We start from the raw sequence: 19494 nt of genomic DNA on the forward strand, positions 1-19494 counted from the left end.
TTCAGGTTAGGTAAGCGGGCCCTGTGAAAAACGGGATAATGCTAGGAAGATGATGATTATTCCGTAAGAGAGACAAAGTATTATCTGTCTTTAAATACCTGAATAGGAATTACGGAGGTGACTATTATAGGTACTTTTAGCTATGTACCTACCGTCGCCTAATAGTGAATACCTAGTAAGCACATTCCGATGGTTTTTTTTTTTCAACAAAACCTCGATTTCATTCAATTAATTTAATACCAAAGTAAACCTGGATTGAAACTAGCTTGTATATTGAGAGGTTTTGTATCAATGTCTGCTCACACCATTTTATTTTAATTATACCAGTCATTTTATTACCCGCTGAAAAGACGGGTAACCACCCGTATCTTGTCCACCGTTAGGCATACAATTTACGGAACGCACATCAATTTTAGGCAGTAAATCTAAAACAACCCTCGATAAATTTTACATCAAATAACCCAACAAAATTAAGTTGACAGCACACGTCAAACGGGTTGCATACCAGCGAGACACCTATTTGAGTCGCCCGGGTTATTCATTCGTTCATTTACCCAACTCTGTCGCATTAGGTTATCCTGTAAAGATAGTTGTTGTGAGTGAAATAAATAAATAAATAAAAATTTTAAAATTAACAGCTGTCAATCATCCGTCCCTTTCGTTTTCGGCGGAGAAGAAAATGACAGATATAACTTAAAATAAAATTAGTTAGAGAAGCATCACTAGCTGGATAAATTTAACTTCCTCCACATTATAAGCACAATGCAGTGTAGCAGTTTACTGCAGGGTATGACGTCCATCCGCTTCCGGCTTACCATGTGTCGCCTCCGTTCTTTATTCAAAAGCAGGAAAAAAGGATAAAAAGCGGAATTCAGTCTGTGTAAGAGATAGAAGATTAGATAGGGTTAAATAGCAAGTAGTTGGACTTTTTTGTCAACTCCAATACAGGTGTTAGTGATATCATACCGAATACTAAGGGGGCCGCGGTAAAAAGCCAGTAGGTGTTTCATCATTATCAGCCGTACGACGCCCACTGCCGGGCATAGGCCTCCCCCAAGGATCTCCACAACGATCGGTCCTGCGCTGCCCGCATCCAGCGGCTTCCCGCGACCTTCACAAGAATATAACATACATATATTATTATTATATATTATTTTTATACACGCGCATATATAAGTATACATAAAGGGAAAGTGCAAATACTAATCGTACTAGCACTAATTAAAACTCAATCGCCAATTAATCTAAAGCTGATAGTGTCGTGCTGATAGTGTTTGTTTTACCTGTAAATCAAACAAGCAGTGCAAATAGAGGGTAGATACAAATTATAGTTCGCATTCGAGCTTCAAAGCGCCCATTACGCTCTTTGACGGCAGCTTTGTTTATTTTATACAATTAGCAATGTCAGGACATCGAGTAGAATCTATATTATTGTCTCCTTATAGTGACAAAAAATTAAAATAATTAATTTCAATTTACAATAGTGTTTTAAAGTTAGGGTTGATGACTCCTTTTAAGCATAAGAGCCTGTGTTAGGAGCCAAAAAAAATGAAAAATCACAAAAAGTGAAAATCACATAAGCGTCTATTCAAAAAATGACATTCTTACGTAATTTTCTTCATATCCCCAAGAAATGCATTTTCGGAGGTATGTGACCTAACCTGTATTGGGCTGGTCTTTCCTTCGCGGGTTGGAACCTCAGGCAGGCAGTAGTTTCTGTGAAAAACCGCACCTGTCAAATCTTCAGGTTAGGTAAGCGGACCCTCCGAAAAAAAAAAACGGGATAATGCTAGGGGGATGATGACGTGACTTTTTTCAACAAAACCTTAATTCATTTAATAACAAGTGAAATTTGATAATTAATACATTTTTTTACCTAGATTGAAACTAGTGTGCCTGTTCCGAGGTTTTGTTAAGAGAAATCACGACATATTCACGTCATATTGTGGTTTTTTTCTTTCCCATAACTCAATACAGTACCTTTAAGTATATCTATACGAAAAAAAAAATACACAGAGAGAATTATCCCTCCCTTCACTCACAATCGTGCTTCTGAAAGAGCCCTCAAGGATTACTCGCCATTCAATCGGCCCACCTGGGCTAATCTTATGAATGGGTGGAATTATACAATTGTATGTCTTGTAGCAATTCGGTCCGGTACCGTCGAGAACAAAAATGCTAGAGGAAATAAAGTCAGAGAAATGTATTTTAATTTTCCATACCCCCTCCGGTTGATTGAGGGAAGGCCTGTGCCCAGCAGTGGGACGTATATAGGCAGTTTATATACTGACAAATGTATTTATAAAAACTGTAACTAATTTTTTACTAATGGTTCAAAATTTCCTTGCAAAGTAGATAAAAAACATTGGTCGTGGGTGATTTATATTTTACGAAATAGCAACGCAGGGTGGGATGACCTTGAAATGTGAACTGTCACTTTTGAGCATATCTAGTTTTCTTATATCAAGGGTGATGATACGCTGTGTCACTGCGGCAGTTAATATAGTAAATAGCAATATACATTTTGGTGAAGGGTGGGTGAACTTCTTCTATCGTGTGGGTTGTGAGGTGCATTACCAACGTCATCAACCCTGGTGTCAGGGTTATTATTGAGCCGCCAAAGGCCAGGTGGCTAATGATATCTACTTACATTAGTAAATCAGATGTTCTTTTGCAATCCCGTCTGTATGTTATCTCGTGTAACACGAACACAGTCAATTTGCCGTCAGATAGCCGGACGCAGTAGCGTGCTGCCGTCTCAAATGGGGGTGGCACATGCAAATTTTGTTATGTCAATAACTTTCTGATCGGTAGTAATGTCGTGCGTAACGTGACTTTGTTTCCGGATTTTTATTAGCATAACATAGCATAGCACCATGCCTGGGCCCTAACCCACAGAGGTGGATGGTATATCGATCTACACCCTCCTCGCCAGCTGTTTAAACCCCATGTTCAATCCAGATAAAAAAATGTGGTCTCAATTTTTACCCGGAATGAAATAATTTCAAAGAATATTTTTTTTGTTGACGAAAATCACTTCAGAATGTAATTTTTCAACAAGTTGCTTAAATACTTATTCAAAACTAAACATAACTATACGTATTATATAATTAGAGTTATGTTAAGTAGACATTAGCCATGCGATCTTGAGTAACCTATACGAGAAGCAATCAAATGGTTATTCATCCAGCCGTCCACAGATCACAGTAGTTCATACAATAAAGGCGACTATTCTTTAACTGGGCACAAATCCTGGACAACACGTAATATCAATTATCTATGGTACAAATACTACGGTGTAAATCACGAGTTGTTACAAAAGTGTTTCAGTAATGGACTTTCCAAATTTCCATATTTACCATATATTCCATATATGGTACACACCATATAATTTTATTTTAAGTTATACCTGTCGTTTTTTTATCCGCCGAAAAGGAAAGGGACGGGTAATCGACGGGTATAAAATTTATGGCTCACTCATTTTAGGCAGATTTTTAAAAAACCCTTCCAATATTTTATATAAGCCAATATCCCGACAGAATTAAGTTGACAGCACACGTGAAACGGGTTGCATATCAGCGAGATGCCTATTTTATTCACCAGAGTTATTCATTAATTCACTCACTCATTTTAAAATAAACAGTTGTCAATCATCCGTCCCTTTTCTTTAAATAAAATTAGGAAGTGTCTGCAGGAATCGGGGCCTATGTCATCTGAGGCAAATATACAATAAGTCCCGTAAATAATAACCCTGACACCAGGTCTGATAAGATTGGTTATCCACCTCACAACCCACGATAGAAGAAGTCATGCAACGCCGCAGTGTAAATAGAACCTAGTTCCTATCATGATCAATATAGATACTAATGCCAAACCATAGCTGAGGTCGACCTTATTATAATGAGACATAGACCCTGGGTGACCCGGTTCGGTTCCTCGGTCGTAACCGGGATGGGGATTAGGGAGGGCGCGGCGCCGGCGGTGAAATATTGTTACCTTAGAATATACAGACAGAGTTATAGCGCACCCCGGACACTTCATACAAACAACCTCGTTTTACACAGACACTACACATTGATGTTATCGTACACGCGCAACTGTGTGTGTGTGTTACGTCTGAGGACTGCGAATTACAATACCTTTTATAATCATCAGTTATTATATATTTATTTATTTACCACAAAAATCACACACAAAAAAAATTGAACAATGAAAGTTGAAAGGTTGAATTTTATTATTAGTATGTTTTAATGAACAATCACTATAAATAAATATAATATGAAGGAGCCACGCAGGCACGTCGGCGCTGGCAATCACTGTGAGATCATATTCGAATCATATGAAAGAACGTCAGCGTCCAATTTCAAAATCCAACATGTCAACTAAATTGATAAAAAATAAACTTAATGGCCCGCGCGCATCCTTCATGATTCAAGTCTAAACTGTACTATGTCCGAGGGGGGTGACGTAAACCTAGCTTCTGAGCTAGGTTTATCAGCGTCTGCGCTGGTGGGGAGCGGGAAGTTGCCATTCTATACGTTGTATTATATTCCTTATTCTATGGTTACAGCCACACCATGCCAGCCCCACCACTGGTAACATTTTGCGAACTTGGATTATAGTTAAAAACTTTTTATCTATAGGCAATTTATATTTTTAAATTAGGTTTCTATACATAACATACGTAAATATTAATTTATTATTTTCTGTTTGCTTCCCAGTGATTTTATTAGTGAAAAAAACTATTTGAATTTTACAAATTGATATTTAAGCTGTTGGTTTTCCAATATGAAATAAATAAATAAATAAATAACCTATATACGGCTCACTGCTGGGCACAGACCTCAATCAACCAGAAGTAAGTAGAATAGAAGAAGAAGAGTAGAAGTTTATAATGATGTCGAAAATATCAAAAATAAAAAAGTGGTAGGTAAATGGATTTTCATAGGTAGGTATACATTTCGTCCCACTTTTTTGTATGACAGTAAGGTTTAGCCTTGAATTAAATAACAGGTTTCGGGTTATCGGTATAATTTTCATCTACCTCCCTTTATATTACCCTTTGCAAAGGGTTGGGTTATTTTAAAAATAAATGGTAACTGCGCAACAATGCGCAAAATTTTTTTTTGATGCTTGACTAAACAAAAAGCAAAAACAAAAAGTAAAAAATGCATAGAGGATGTTCATTAGAATGCACATAAGGTGGTTGAGCTTATTTTATACACAAAAATATAAATTTTAACTAGATTTTTCTCTATTAATTAAGTGTTGTTACTTAATCCGCAACAGAGCTTCCCTAGGCCCGCGTTAATGAACGAAGCTGTCATTCACGGCTGCGAGAATCATTTTAACAAGGCGCCAGTCCATAGCGTCCTATAGAACCTCTTCTAGGCTACACCCGTGAGACGTTTCTTTGTTTCCAGAAGTGAGTAATTGGACACGATGTGCTTTAACTCACTAGTTAGGTTAGGTATTTTACTTCTCTTCTGCATTAAGACTTTTTTTGACGCAACTTATTGTAGATTCGCCGCAAATACTACTATCTACTTAACCGGACCCACTAGGGTCGATTAATTCTTTCAAATATTCTTCCTCTCAGACCAAGATCAGTCCTGAGCCGAGGTTCGCACCTAACTAGGCACCCTCAGGCTTGTTGTCTTAAATTTTGGGTGAGAGTCCTCAGCGTTCCCCAGTTGACCGGCCAAGTAGTAAATGCTATCTGAGGCAAATCTACTATAACACACGTCAAAAAAAAAACTTGGCCGAACAAATGGAGAGCGCGGAGGGCTTTCACCCGGTACAAAATTTAACACCAATCTGTTTAGTTTCTTATAAATATTACAAATTTTATAATTCCATAGATCTTGCATGAATTATCCGTGGAAACTTTTTTGTTGTTAAGCTACTTATATGTACTTGTTTAAATTTGTTATAAAAAAACAACCGTTTGTTTCCCAAATAATCTTAAATAAAAATAAATAAATAAATAAAACCGTAATTTAAGAGTATCCGTCGTAGGATTTAGGTATTCAATACCAAGTGACAATTGATAACCCTGTTAGTGACGGGAATCATTTATGATGTAGGTATTATGTTATCATCATCATCAGTCGGAAATCGTTCACTGTTGGAGACAGGTATCTCCCAAAGCCAACAACAAAAAGTAGTAACCGTGTGATTTATGTACATGGCCGACGGGAGGAGATTTTTAAGGTTCTCTATTTTTACGCATAATTTTTTATGTAATAATTTACCATGGCATAATGTTACTTGTCCTATTATTAGTTACGCATAGTATTAATTTGTCATAACTTTTTCAGCATAATTTTGAAACTCATAACTACCATAAGCATAATAATTAATGACAATAATGACATATAAGCATAAGTATTATAAGCATAAAAACTATACTCCGAATAAGAAAAGTATTGGCGCAACTTTGAACATTTCCGAAACTTACTTTTTCCTTGGTTGCATTTGGTCCATGATGTGACTTTTTATATTTTTTGACTCTATTTCATGTTGTTGGTGATCATTCAGTATACTTTTCGTGTCTAAGATAAACATACTGGCAGCGGAGGGGTGGCCCAAGGGCCACCACCACTGTTACGCCTTGTAAATATTATGACAAAACACTATTATTCTAAAAAAGAATTATGGATACCTATTTATATGCGAATCAAATTTATACCAACAAATATTAGTCCGAAAATAAGTTATACCTAACAAACCAGTATTCTTAGATGTTATAATGGGAAAGTACTATTATGCTTAAAAACTTTATGCGAAAAGGACTATGATAATTAAAATTATGACAAAATAATTTATGCATTTTAAGAGAATCCCGATTTTTAAAAGGCAATTTTTGTCCTTGACAATTTATTTGCAATATAAATGTTACCACCAACCCGCAGTGGAGCAGCGTAGTGGAGTATGCTCCATACTCCGGTTGATTAAGGGGAGGCCTGTGCCCAGCAGTGGGACGTATATAGGCTGTTTACGTATGGATACCGTTTATGGATACTGTTTGATCAAATATCCAACTTGTTGTTATACCTAATATGTGGCTTGTGGTCTAATACTAACTTTACCTTAAAATAGCACATCCATGCGATATTCGATCGCGTCGTGTGAAGGTCCCTTAACGGGGGTAATCTAATTTGTATTGTCCTTTATCTGAGAAGATAATCAGAGGCCAAAAGCGGGCCATTGTGTTTATTTACTCGTCATTAGATTCGTATTGTTGGAACACATTATGTTAAATACACACTGCCCTATATTTTCGAAAAAAAGAACATTTTCGAATGACGACGTAGTTCTGTCATAGGGAGGGGGTGAGGGGTTGGAGTTAAGACAAGTGGAAGAATCTAGGGAAGGCCTTTGCCCAGCAGTGACATCAAGTAGGCTAGATAGGACGTAGTTCTAGGTTGTACGATTTGGATGATTGGATTTCATACATTTTGGTGATAATATTTATGTCGTAATCCTACATTCATCGCAATATGATGATCTAAGTACGTGGGTACCTCTTCGTACTTTCTATTGACCACGGGATGAGTGGTCGCCGTCTATAATGGTCAAGCTAACTGTGTTAAACAAAAAATGACGATACATTGTTTTAAACCAACAACTCCAACCAACCAACCAACTCCAATCACATCAGTCATCCCGTGATCATGGCACTTGCAACAGTGTCGAAATATCTGGAGTCTCATATCCCTATTTTAAACACGATAAGAACCCGTTATTATGTGTTTTAATTATTAAAAAATGACGATGTATGCAGCAAACGTAGCTGAAAGAATTTTACCTAACCTTTCAATTACCGATCAAGAGCGATACTATAAAGCTGAAATATCCCTTATTCCTTATTAAACATATTGATATGCCGTCTAGCGAAGTCGTCAGATAAATGGCCACAAGAAAGTCCCGGCCATTCCTTATAAGACGCGAAATACATAAAAGAATAGCCAACACAATGTCAGATACAATACCAGAACAAAATTACGTCTTTTATTTTTCTCCGCAAGAGAAACGACTTGCCAGGATCTAGGATGAGATTTTATGTGTGACCTTCTTTTTTTGTTATCTATTTGATAAAGTAAGATATGTTCTTCCTTTCCTACTTAATATTATACTTGTTTTAATGTTAGTTGTACTAAAACGAACCGTGGTAGCCCAGCAGAGCTAATATGCGCAACGTGATAAAATTCGAAACCGATAAGTTTGTTTTTTCCCTAACATGCGTGGCACCTGATATTGTTCGTATTTTGACAGAACGACATAACTTATTTGGGTTCACATATTAGCACCAATCGAGAACAGGGACATAATTATATCGTCAGGATCAATAAAATAACCGTGACAAAATTTTATCACGTTGCGCATGTGACGTCACAGTTCGAATCCCAGCAAGGCCTAATATAATGATTATCGAATTCACTCCCAACACGAGCATATTAAATTGCTTACTGGAAGGTCCACAATTTCGATATTGTAAAATACAGGAGATTTTTTTTTTATTTTGTATGGGTCCATAACTCATAACTGATTATCACGTGTTCAGCGGTGAAGGAAACCCACATTCCTCAAGATGTTTTTCTTTCACCGCTGAGCGCGTGATAATAATTTATGATCCAAACATTAATTTGAAAACGTGCTGGGATTTCAATCTGCGACCTCATAGCGAGAGTCAAGCCTCCTTCGAACTGGGCTACCACGGCTTAGAAACTTGTTAAAGTGATTAATACCAGCTATAGGGCTTATAACTACCGTGTGACTTACGATGCCACTAAACCTATCATGGTCTTAATAACCTTAGGAAATGGCGGCTATAACCGTCCGGTTGTTAACGTATGGACATACCTACTTTATGAGTCAAGCTATATCCACTTACATTGATTAAACTTACGTTGGGTGTACATAGTGTCCATCAGTATCACCGGTCACTCGTAACCGGTCGGTCACTTTTAAGTTGAAATGGTGCTCAATAATTGCTGCCCATTTAGTGCTGCCTAGTGCCAATCACTAGATAATTGCTTCCATTATTATTGGCTGATATATTTTATCATCGTCTCTTGGCCACTATAGCCGTAAACACACCGAGTGACCGCCCAACCTGACGTCAGGACCGCCGGTCACTTTTAAATGTTATTTTGTTGCTAAAATATGTTGGAAGCAATTGTCTAGTAATAGGTACTAGGTGGTAGCAATTATTGAAAACCATTACAACTTAAAATACGCCGACAAAATACGAGTGATCGGCGATTCTGACGAAAGCGTGGACATGCGCTTAGATAAATCATACATACATTTTATATGAAGAATGCTACGATAAACCCAAGATGGTTTTTATGGTGTGCATTTAATATTTTGTAAAATATTTCTTTCATCAACATCGTGAGGAAACCCACGTTCCCGAGAAATGTATTTGGGAGGTATGTGACCTAACCTAAATTGGGTTGGTTTTCCCTTCGCGGGTTGGAAGTTCAGATAGGCCGTCGCTTCTGTAAAAAACCGGACCTGTCAAATCATCAGGTTAGGTAAGCGGACCCTGTGAAAAATGGAATAACACAAGGGAGATAATGATCATGCTTTCTTTTTCTTAATAAATAAGATAAAATAATAATATATCTAGGAAAAAGCTGTCTGAAACTGTCCGGCCACCATACCAGACAGACAGAAAGTTTAATTGCAACATTGCAAATCGATCACATTAACGACGTATTGGTCTATTAATGTCCTGTCCTACATCAAGACACGTGCTGATCTACCGCACATCGACGCGTACGCACCAAAGCAGAACAATAAACCGCGACGCGTGATTGATGGCATCTGCGCCCGTCTGCGCAGTGTCAGCCGCGTGGGCGGATTTCCTTGCATTCTGTTATGTTAGCTGCTGTATTCGCAGCGTGTTACGTAATTGATCATGTTGGTTCTTCTACCTTGCTGACCTTTGTTCATCAAATGGGGGTATATAAGATCGAACTAAACTGGCTGTTTTCCAAAACTATGCTGTCTTTATTGATTTACAATATTTAGTAATGTCCGAACCAGTTGGTAGAAGGCTTGACTCTCAATTTGAGGTCGGAAGTTGGAATCCCACCCTAGGCGTAAACCAATGATTTTCGAATTTGTTTATGTTTGGATCATAAATGATGATCACTTGGTCTGCGATGAAGGAAAACATCGCGAAGACACACACATTGTAGAGAAATGTATTTCGGACGTATATTGGGCGGGTTTTTCTTTGCGGGTTGGAAGGTCAGACAGGGAGTCGCTTCTGTAAAAAACCGGACCCTGTGAAACACGGGATAACTCTAGGGAGATGATGAGTAATGTCCGAACCAAACTAGGTATCACGAAGTAATTTTTGTGATATTTCCCCACCGGGATTCGAACCGGGACCTCCGGAACTACTGGACCACAGAGGCCGTAAAACTTCTCCCAAAAATGATTGAGCTATTTCCAAATCAAATTTTCCTACATTAGACCTTGGTCCCATAACACAATTATAAAGCACTTACCGCACCGTGGTTAATTCGGGATAAACACGTTTAAACTTCAATTGAAATACTTTACGATTTTCGGCACTTCAGAGTTCGACGGTCGAAAACCGTAAACTCTGAAGTAAGTACACAACTTTGTATTTAAGGTCTGGTAAACTATTTGAGTGTATTTGTTTTACGGTTTGTTGCACAAAGGATAGAAGCCTATTTTACATAAGGATATTTATAATTCTATTCTTGGTGTACTATCTAGAAAACTTAAGTCTTGTTTATAAAGTCGCGGAGAGGTCAACACCGCGCCTCGCGGTTTTTTCAAACAAATGCAAATGTTTAAGGGCGTTCATGCAACAAGCTTTTCTCCCGCGCATGAATTGATATCTCAGCTAGCACAATCCATAAAAAAGTCACAGAAAGAAATGTTTTCGTTTGGACATGTAGAGATGATGAATGAAAGGAGACTTAGGACATAGATTTATGATACGAGTGTAAGTGATAGAGTTGGAAGAGGAAAGCCTAGGCGCAGATACCCCGATCGGATCCAGGGTATTTTAAAGAAACTCCATGGGGTTAAAATGGCCATATCGAAGCAATTCATATTAAAAAGCAATATTGCAATTTGACATTTTGCGCATATAAAAGTAAGTGCGCAATGCAAACAAATGTCTATTAGCAATATTGCTTTCTTAGATGAATTGGCCATTTTAACCCCCCATGTCAAGAATGCTCTAAACCAGCGAGCACGCGTGAAGTGTTTGATGAGAGTGGAAGAAGCGAATGTGGTGTCAGGATTGTAGGAAGTGGAATTCCGTGATCTCTGCCTACCTCAGCTGGAAATAGGCGTGATCTTATGTGTGTATTTTTAACATAAAATAAGCTCAAAATAAGTACCCACACTACCGGGTGAGAGCCTTCAGCGCTCCCCATTTGTCCGGCCAAGTAGTTAATGCCATCTGCGGCAAATCTAAAATAAGACACGTCAAAAAAAAAAGTACCCACACCTCACCGAGCTTTCTGTTAGACCAACGCGATAGGTGGTGAGCCGTATCGCCGTCAATCAATCAATCAATCAATACGTTCAGAGGGTGGTTCTGCCAGATATCTGTCCGGTACTGGTCGGTAGAGAATCGCGACGGGTATGCGACCCCGAACTGCTCTAGCTACTACTGTCACCTCCCTCTTCCTCCTGTGGCAGTAGTATCCTTTTCCCCCTTCCTCGCCGTCTATAATGGCCGAGTCATAGTATTAGTAAAAATAAAAACTGTACTTGAAATAAATAGATAACTCATTGGTCTTTGGTAATGGTGTGTGTATTTTTGATTTGAAAAAAAAATACCAACCAATCTTAGTTTTAGCGTTGAAACTATGTAGTTTAGCTCTACAAGTTACTGAAAAAGGTTTTACTTGGCAACACAGCACATTCCTCGACAAGAATTTAGTAAGTATACTGAAAGTACTAAAGCTAACAAGTTTCTGCATACTAACACCAACTTAACTTTCCCTATAAAATGCTTTACTTTGCAAAGCTAAAGTTGGAAGGTTTCTAAGCTGCGGTACTCTTGGATACTACAAAGTAAAAAGCTAAAAACCTAAAAATAAGTTTCCGTTGCTAGATAAAAAAACGCTTTTTAAAAAGTCTTCGTTTGGCAATACAAAGGCTATCTATTTTACATCAAGCTATATGGAAGCAGAGCGAATGTCACAGGATTGTACCTACTATGTTTAGGTAGGTACCTAATGCTAGAGAGAGATTGTGTGGGGGGAAATTAGATAACACCATATACTTAGAAAATATACAAACACAAATCAGGGGGCTTAAAATGACTTTGTGGCCCTAGTTTGGTTAGGACATTCCTAGCTGAACACCAGATTATCCGAAAGTAAGATGATCCGTGCTTCGGAAGGCACGTTAAGCCGTTGGTCCCGGTTACTACTTACTGACGTAATTATGTAGTCGTTACATGAGCCATGTCTGGGGCCTTTGGCGGCTCAATAATAACCCTGACACCAGGGTGGACGAGGTTGGTACTCCACCTCACAACCCACACGATAGATAGATAGATAGGGGGCTTTTGAAGCAATGTATCTAAAAAGCAATATTGTTATTTGACATCTGCGCATACAAAGCCATAGAAGCGGCCAGTGAGCTCGTGACAACAAACACTTCAGAACCCCGATACCGACCCCGCCGGCAAATGCATTATTGCATTTTACATGAATTGCTTCAATGTGGCCGTTTTAGACTCACAGTTCTGCAGATCCCTAAATGGACTGGCAGAGCCTCAAGTCCTCATAAGTCATAGCTGGAAATAGACATTCCTTCAATCAACAAGAGCATATTCGGCCACGCTGCTACACTGCGGGTTGGTGGTGGTGTTTTCACTGTAGCTGCGACCAATGGCTTACCGTGCCTTCCAAAATACGGAATCACGTTACTTTTTCGAACAGTCAAAGTGATTCAGCTAGCAATGTCCTAGACAAACAAAGGATAGTCTCACAGAGTGATTTCGATAATCTCCCTCCAACGCTCTAACCTCTACACCAAGGAGGCTGTTACAAAGGTGTTCTATAACGATGAATTGGGTTACCAGCTTACAGAAAATAGGCTATAAAAATCTTGAGGACATTTTATCCCTTAGTCAGTTTTTACGACGTGTTTGGGGTAATAAACCGGTGAAGCTGAACACATTGTATTTGGGCTATGTGCCTGTCTATTCACAATAACACTCCTCATTAATAAAGTGAGACGCTTGTCGTTATAATAAGGTTTATCATATCACACATTCACTGGAACTGTCTGCCGTCGTCTGTTTTTCCGACTCGTTATAATCTGGGAGTGTTCAAGGCTAAAGTGAATAGAAAAGCGTAATCCACCCTAGACCTCATCGTTACATACCTTCAGGTGAGATAGTGGTCAAATGCGACCCTATTTATATTAAAAAAACACATTCAGTTTTTTTTTTTGACTTGACTTATTGTTGATTTGCCGCAGATGGCATTAACTACTTGGCCGGACAAATGGGGAGCGCTGAAGGCTCTCACCCGGTACAACATTTAAGACAACAGGCCTGAGGGTTCCCAGTTGGGCGCGAACCTCGGCTCAGGGCGCCGTCTGAGAGGAAGAATATTTGAAAGGATTAATCGACCCTAGTGGGTCGATAGCGATAAGCTGGCGGGATTCGGTATCGGGGTAAAAACATTCAGTATGCTGCTATGACTGCCTCGTTTTTGCAGTACCTCAGGGATGTTCGAGGATGCCCACGTCGATGGTTTCCACACTATAATGCGCAAAAGAACCGCATCCCCGATGCATCGTGTGAGAACAGGTACAGTCATGAGCAATATAATGTACCCACTTTAGGACTCTGTCGCACTAACATATTTGACATTATGAGACTTATAGTTCAATTTGTCAAAAAAGTTAATGTGACATGGTACCAAAGTGTGTACATATTAATGCTTGTGTCCGTACCAAAAGCTTTCTGAATGTGTTGTCTGACAGAGTAGACTGTCCAGATGAGAGCCATTGGTTCAAACTCCATGTCTCATATACCTTATTGTACGTTAGTCCTTTGATGTTACTAACATAGTTCATTAGTTATTTACTAACGACTACAGATATAAAAAGAAATAAAAAAGAAATAAAAGTTTTGAATGTGAATTTAAATATCGATTTTAGAATTTCGTAGGTACGGTCACGAGTATTAATACCTATGTGTACACTTTGAAACCATGTCACATTAACTTTTTTGACAAATAAATCCGTAAGTCTCATTGTAATTGTAATTTTTTATTTTTTATTGTTTTTCATGTTCATAGTCTTATTTTTCTTTTTGTTTCTTTTTTCATTCATTGTTTATTTTGTGTTATATTATTTTTATATTGTCTTTTTTTCTCGTCATACAGCGCATTGGATTACACTGTAATGTTGTATGTACCTTTATAAATAAATAAATAATAAATGTCAAATAAGATAGTGCGACAAGGTTCTAAGGTGGGTACATGATACTGCCCATGACTGTACTAATCAACAGTGGCAGCATGTTGTCTTTGCCTACTTGTGTCGCTGCGCACCCTGTTAGGAATTACGGGCGTGAGTTTATGTACATATATGTTATAAAGTGAATTAAGAAGTATAGGGCTCACTACTGTATTGAACAACAGCACAATACAAAACGATTAACAAGGAAAAGACTCGAATTTTTCAAGTCTAAATTACTCCCAAATTAATGTAGGAATTTATACGTAGACCATTAATCTTGTGTCTTGCTTTCGACAATATTTGTTTTCTGGGACCATAAAAATGTGCGGAACGTCGTAAAAAATTAACGGAGGGGCTCCAGTAGGTATTCAATTATAAACCTGGCATGTTAAATTGATCGCCGTTTACGTTCAAAAAGCCAGATAAATAATACTATTTGCAATGGTCGGCTTTTAGCTAATAGCTGTCAAACGTATTTAATTAAAACTGCCTTTTAAGCGATGTTGGTGAAATGGTAACCGACCCCCAGACCGGTGTCAATGTCAATCTTATGATTTAAATTAATTTCACCATGGTGCTAATTCCTGTAGACACCATCTAATTTTATTTTAAGTTATACATGTCATTTTCTTATCCACCGAAAAGAAAAGGGACGGGTAATCGACAGGTATAAAATTTATGGATCACACGTCAAGTTTAGGCAGACATCTAAAACAATCCTCTCAAAATGTTAATATTGGCCAATAACCCGACAGAATTTAGTTGACAGCACACGTCAAACGGGTTCATATCAGCAAGATGCCTACCTATTTTATCCGCCCGGGCCCCGAGTTAATCATCATTTTAAAATTAATAGTTGTCAATCATCCGCCCCTTTGGTTTTCGGCGGATAGGAAAATTACAGGTACTTAAAATAAAATTAGGATATCCCTACCCTAATAGTATTTTTTTATGAAACCATCAATCGATACTTAATATTTCTCGTCATCACTTGTGATTGTGTTTAAGATCGATACCAGCAGGGCTAACATGCGCAACGTGATAAAATTACCGATCAATTCAAATTTTGTCGAAATCGATAAGTCACGTGATTTTGTTCGTATTTTGACAGAACGACATGACTTATTTGGGTTCACATATGAACACCAATCTACAAAACGACATAATTATATCGTCAGATTCGATAAATATACCGTGACAAAATTTTATCATGATGCGCATGTTAGCCCGATGCCAGGGCCCTACCGGGTAAGACGAAGCTAATTCAGGGGTGTCATAGTTATCATTGAACTCCCAAAGGTTTTTGACATGATTCGTGTAAAACGAGAACTACTTAGTAGGTATTCCCTAAATATCTTGTGACTTGACCTCTTGCGGCTGAGATTTCCAAACATAACGGTTATTTTTTTTTTGTTAGAATTTTGTTTAATTGTTAAACAATCGGGTTTGGTTTTTAAAAAGACATTCGGTATTACGGCTTTAAATAATATTCATAGAAAGAAAGAAATGACAAAAAAATTACACAATATGACAAAATTACTAACCAAAAAAAATTATGCCAACTCTTGCAGACAATAATTTTATTTTATTGAGACAGCCCTGAAATAAGACCATTCTTCACTTTTTTAAGAGAAAATATAAAGTAAATAAATAAAATAGGTATTATTTGCACTAAAGCATGGTCTCTGGTTGCGCAGGCGCAGCGGACAAGGACGCGGATGAGGAGGAGGGCAGCGCGGGCGGCGCGGTGCCGGCCGACGAGCAGGAGGAAGACGCAGACACCGGCAAGCATATCCTGCCGCTCAACCATCCGCCTGTCGTGTGAGTCAATAGCTATTTCCAGTTTCAAGAGAGAAAAATCTAAATAATACATAGGTACTTACATACATACTTAAGTTCACAATTAAGTACCCAATTAGGGTCGTCAGAGGTACATCTATCGCAAAATGAGCTTTCTGTTATACTAACGCGTAGCTAGTGAGCCAAGTATAACGGTTGAGCCACCTGTGTTAGTGAAAACTGCATTAAAGATAAGTAAATTAGTAAGTCATTGGTGAACACCTTCTAAATACTAAACTAGAACTCTAGTTTTTTAGTTCCCTAGAGGTTAAATTCATGACAGTATCGTACTTCACTCAAAAATCTGAGTCTTTAAATATGGTAACAGCATTGCATTCGATGTTACCGATGTCTCCACAAAACTTCTGGACTTGATAACAACTATGAATAATAGTGTTACATGTTCCAAAGAAGCTAAAATAAGTATAATATTCATAAGTATTGTTATCTTTACAGTGAGGTGTCCGCCAGCCAGCAGGATTTCTTCAAAATGCTCGATGAAAAAATAGAAGAAGTACGTAATATAACATAGTCCACACCACACTGTTTACCCTTTATTTGATTCTGAGAGTTAATAGAAGCTTTTTTCCAGGGCAGAGACTACGATTCATCGAGTGAAACCGAGGTGCAGTTGGAGCAAGAACGCCGTAGGATACTTATAGACCAATGGCGCTCCACTTCACTGTCAACCCAGTCGTCCCAGTCCCAACCGAGTCCCCCGACGCCAGCGAGGAGACGTGTAGCCCGACCAGTCCCTCAACCCCCTGAACGAGGGAGCCCTAACACTGTTCGGCGATATTGCCGCCAACAACATGTCCCCGATGGCATGTCCCCACCACCACGACGCGCCCACAGCGCCCAATCCCACCACCAGGACCCTCGAAACTACAACGGCGACAACTGGCACGATCCCACCAAATCGCCAGTCAAACGGCCCCAAAGCGCCGGTGCCAACTGGAAAAACAACCCCAAAGTCGCACCATACAATCAAAAACCGAAGAAAAACGAAGCGAACGAAAACCAAAGAGCAAGCCAAAAAGACTTGGACCTCACCGGATCTAGTCAAGATGTCTCACAGATTACATTCAACCCTACATTCCAAACTCATAGTCCTGCCCACTCGGGGAAACCTCAGCCTTACATAGCGCAGATCCTGTCATATCCAATGTCCCAGCAAGTTACTCCGCCGTCTCCACCGAAATACATCGCACCTCCGGAAGAATATCAAGATCCGCAGAACAACGTAACCGATAACAAATACGCTACCACTCAAAGGCAGACACCTACTGCGCAAGTCAATTCTCAATCTCATATCTACTACATACACGGCAATGCCACGACCGCAGGTGCCCAGGATTTAGCGCAGCAAAGACAACAAACCGCCATACATCTGCAGCAATACGTAGCGATGAAGCAAGCGCAGCAGCAGATGATCAGCTACTTACAAAGAACGCCTCACACCGTATTTCCGAATGTAGACTACAGTCAGACCCGAATGTACGGTGAAGTGAGTGAAGAGTTTATATCTCAATACGGTCACCCGGCGATGAGGCCACACAGCGCGCCCAGTCCAGTAGGAGTGGTGAGGCCGATGCCAGTGGGCCCCGGCTACAGCCCGCTGCCGGACGGAGCGCATATGATGCAGATGCCGATGTGGCCGCACATGCCGCCGGTGGTGGCGACTATGGGCCCCTGGGTGCCCGGGCAAGTGCCTCCGGAGATGCAGTACTACCCGCAGTCGCAGTTCATGTCGATGTACCGCCCGAACTCGGCGGGCTCGGCAGGGACGCTCACCAGATACCACAAGAAGGAGCCTGGCGATGGCGAGGCGAAGAATAACGTGTGCCAAAGCATAAATTTAGTCAGGCAGAAGCCCATTGGACAGATAGTGTCCGCGCCGGGGCAGGAGCTGTCGGTGTGCAACAACGCTAACGACAGCCCCAGCCCAGCGTCGGTGAGCACGGACAGCGGGGTGTCCCCCGGGAACAGCGTGCCCAGCTCCAAAAACTCCGTCTTCAGCGCCCCCTCGACAGGCTCCAGCGAAACCTTCACAGTAGATAATAAGATCAAGAAGAACAAAACTGCTCCCTTTAACACGAGATCTCTAAAAAACTCTAAAAGTCTAGATTCTTAGTAAAAGTTTGTAATTATGTAGATTTTCTAAATGTACGTAGCGTCTAGCCGATGACTATATGTAAAGTATAGTGAACTTAGATTCCAAAGTGCTTATCTCATGTGATTTTATGAAACATTTTTTTATGGGTCGGTGTTAAATGCTCTTGTCAATGTAGTTAATTGTAATATTAAACTTGATCATTCTTGGTATGGGAATGATGTGGATGATTCTTTTGAGTTTTCCACGAAATGCAATAAAAATGAGAGCTACTTATATTGTTATAAAGTAACGATTGACAGTACAGCTTATTGGTAAGCTTTTTACAGCTTACGAACAAGCTGTACTGCTGTCGATCGTTTGCGATGAGCTCACCACACAGCTTGGCAGATATAAATCGGCTTAAGTCTGTGAGGTAAGCTCGTCGATAAAGCTCGCTTTTACCTTCAAAAATGTTGCATACTTTTCAGTAAGTACCTGTGACTTATTTAATATTCATAAACAATATATAATTTAAAAATAGCAACACTAAAAATAATAATGTATTTTGATTGGATGTCGCGAGTTTAGTTTTGTAAAGTTATACCTATTTGGTAGTTCCGATTTTTTTTTATAAATTGATGTACTTAAGTAAGAAAGAATAGCTCTGCAGCTTTTTAATAGCAATATCTTTTATGATTATTAAGTCTCGGTGTTTTTAATACTTTTGCAGTATACGGGTAATAATTTATTATTATTTTTTAATTTAAAAGGTAAGAAAAAATGAATTTTAATCGAATCTAAATGTATGTTTAGATAAAAACGTGTAAATGGTACCTCTAAGTGCCGAACGATGCATTTTAAACTATCCAATAATAACGATAATGAAGTATACATATTATGATGTTTTTATTTGTCCACTCGTAGGTATCTGCTGCCAACAATACAATGTAAGGACAATCAATATACGTAGATGGCGTTGTACAGCTTTACCGTGATAATTACCCATTTTCTCATTACTCGGGTCATAATTATTCGAAAATACAGTGTAATGGCAGAAACATACAGGATGTTAG

The 19494-nt window shown here is 39.0% G+C and overlaps 1 protein-coding gene across 2 annotated transcripts in view; it reads left to right on the forward strand.

Moving 5' to 3' along the window:
- LOC126380238 (serine/arginine repetitive matrix protein 1) overlaps window positions 1-19286 on the forward strand; it is a 135724-nt gene extending 116438 nt beyond the window's left edge. For both annotated transcript variants that reach the window (XM_050029506.1, XM_050029514.1), the window contains exons 3-5: window positions 16185-16308; window positions 16783-16840; window positions 16919-19286. In XM_050029506.1, coding sequence (XP_049885463.1) covers window positions 16185-16308; window positions 16783-16840; window positions 16919-18460 — 1724 coding nt within the window. In that variant the 3' untranslated portion in view covers window positions 18461-19286. The remainder of the gene's footprint in view (window positions 1-16184; window positions 16309-16782; window positions 16841-16918) is intronic.
- Window positions 19287-19494: the final 208 nt, after the last annotated feature.

This window comes from Pectinophora gossypiella, chromosome 3 (genome assembly GCF_024362695.1).
Source record: "Pectinophora gossypiella chromosome 3, ilPecGoss1.1, whole genome shotgun sequence".
NCBI lineage: Eukaryota > Metazoa > Arthropoda > Insecta > Lepidoptera > Gelechiidae > Pectinophora > Pectinophora gossypiella.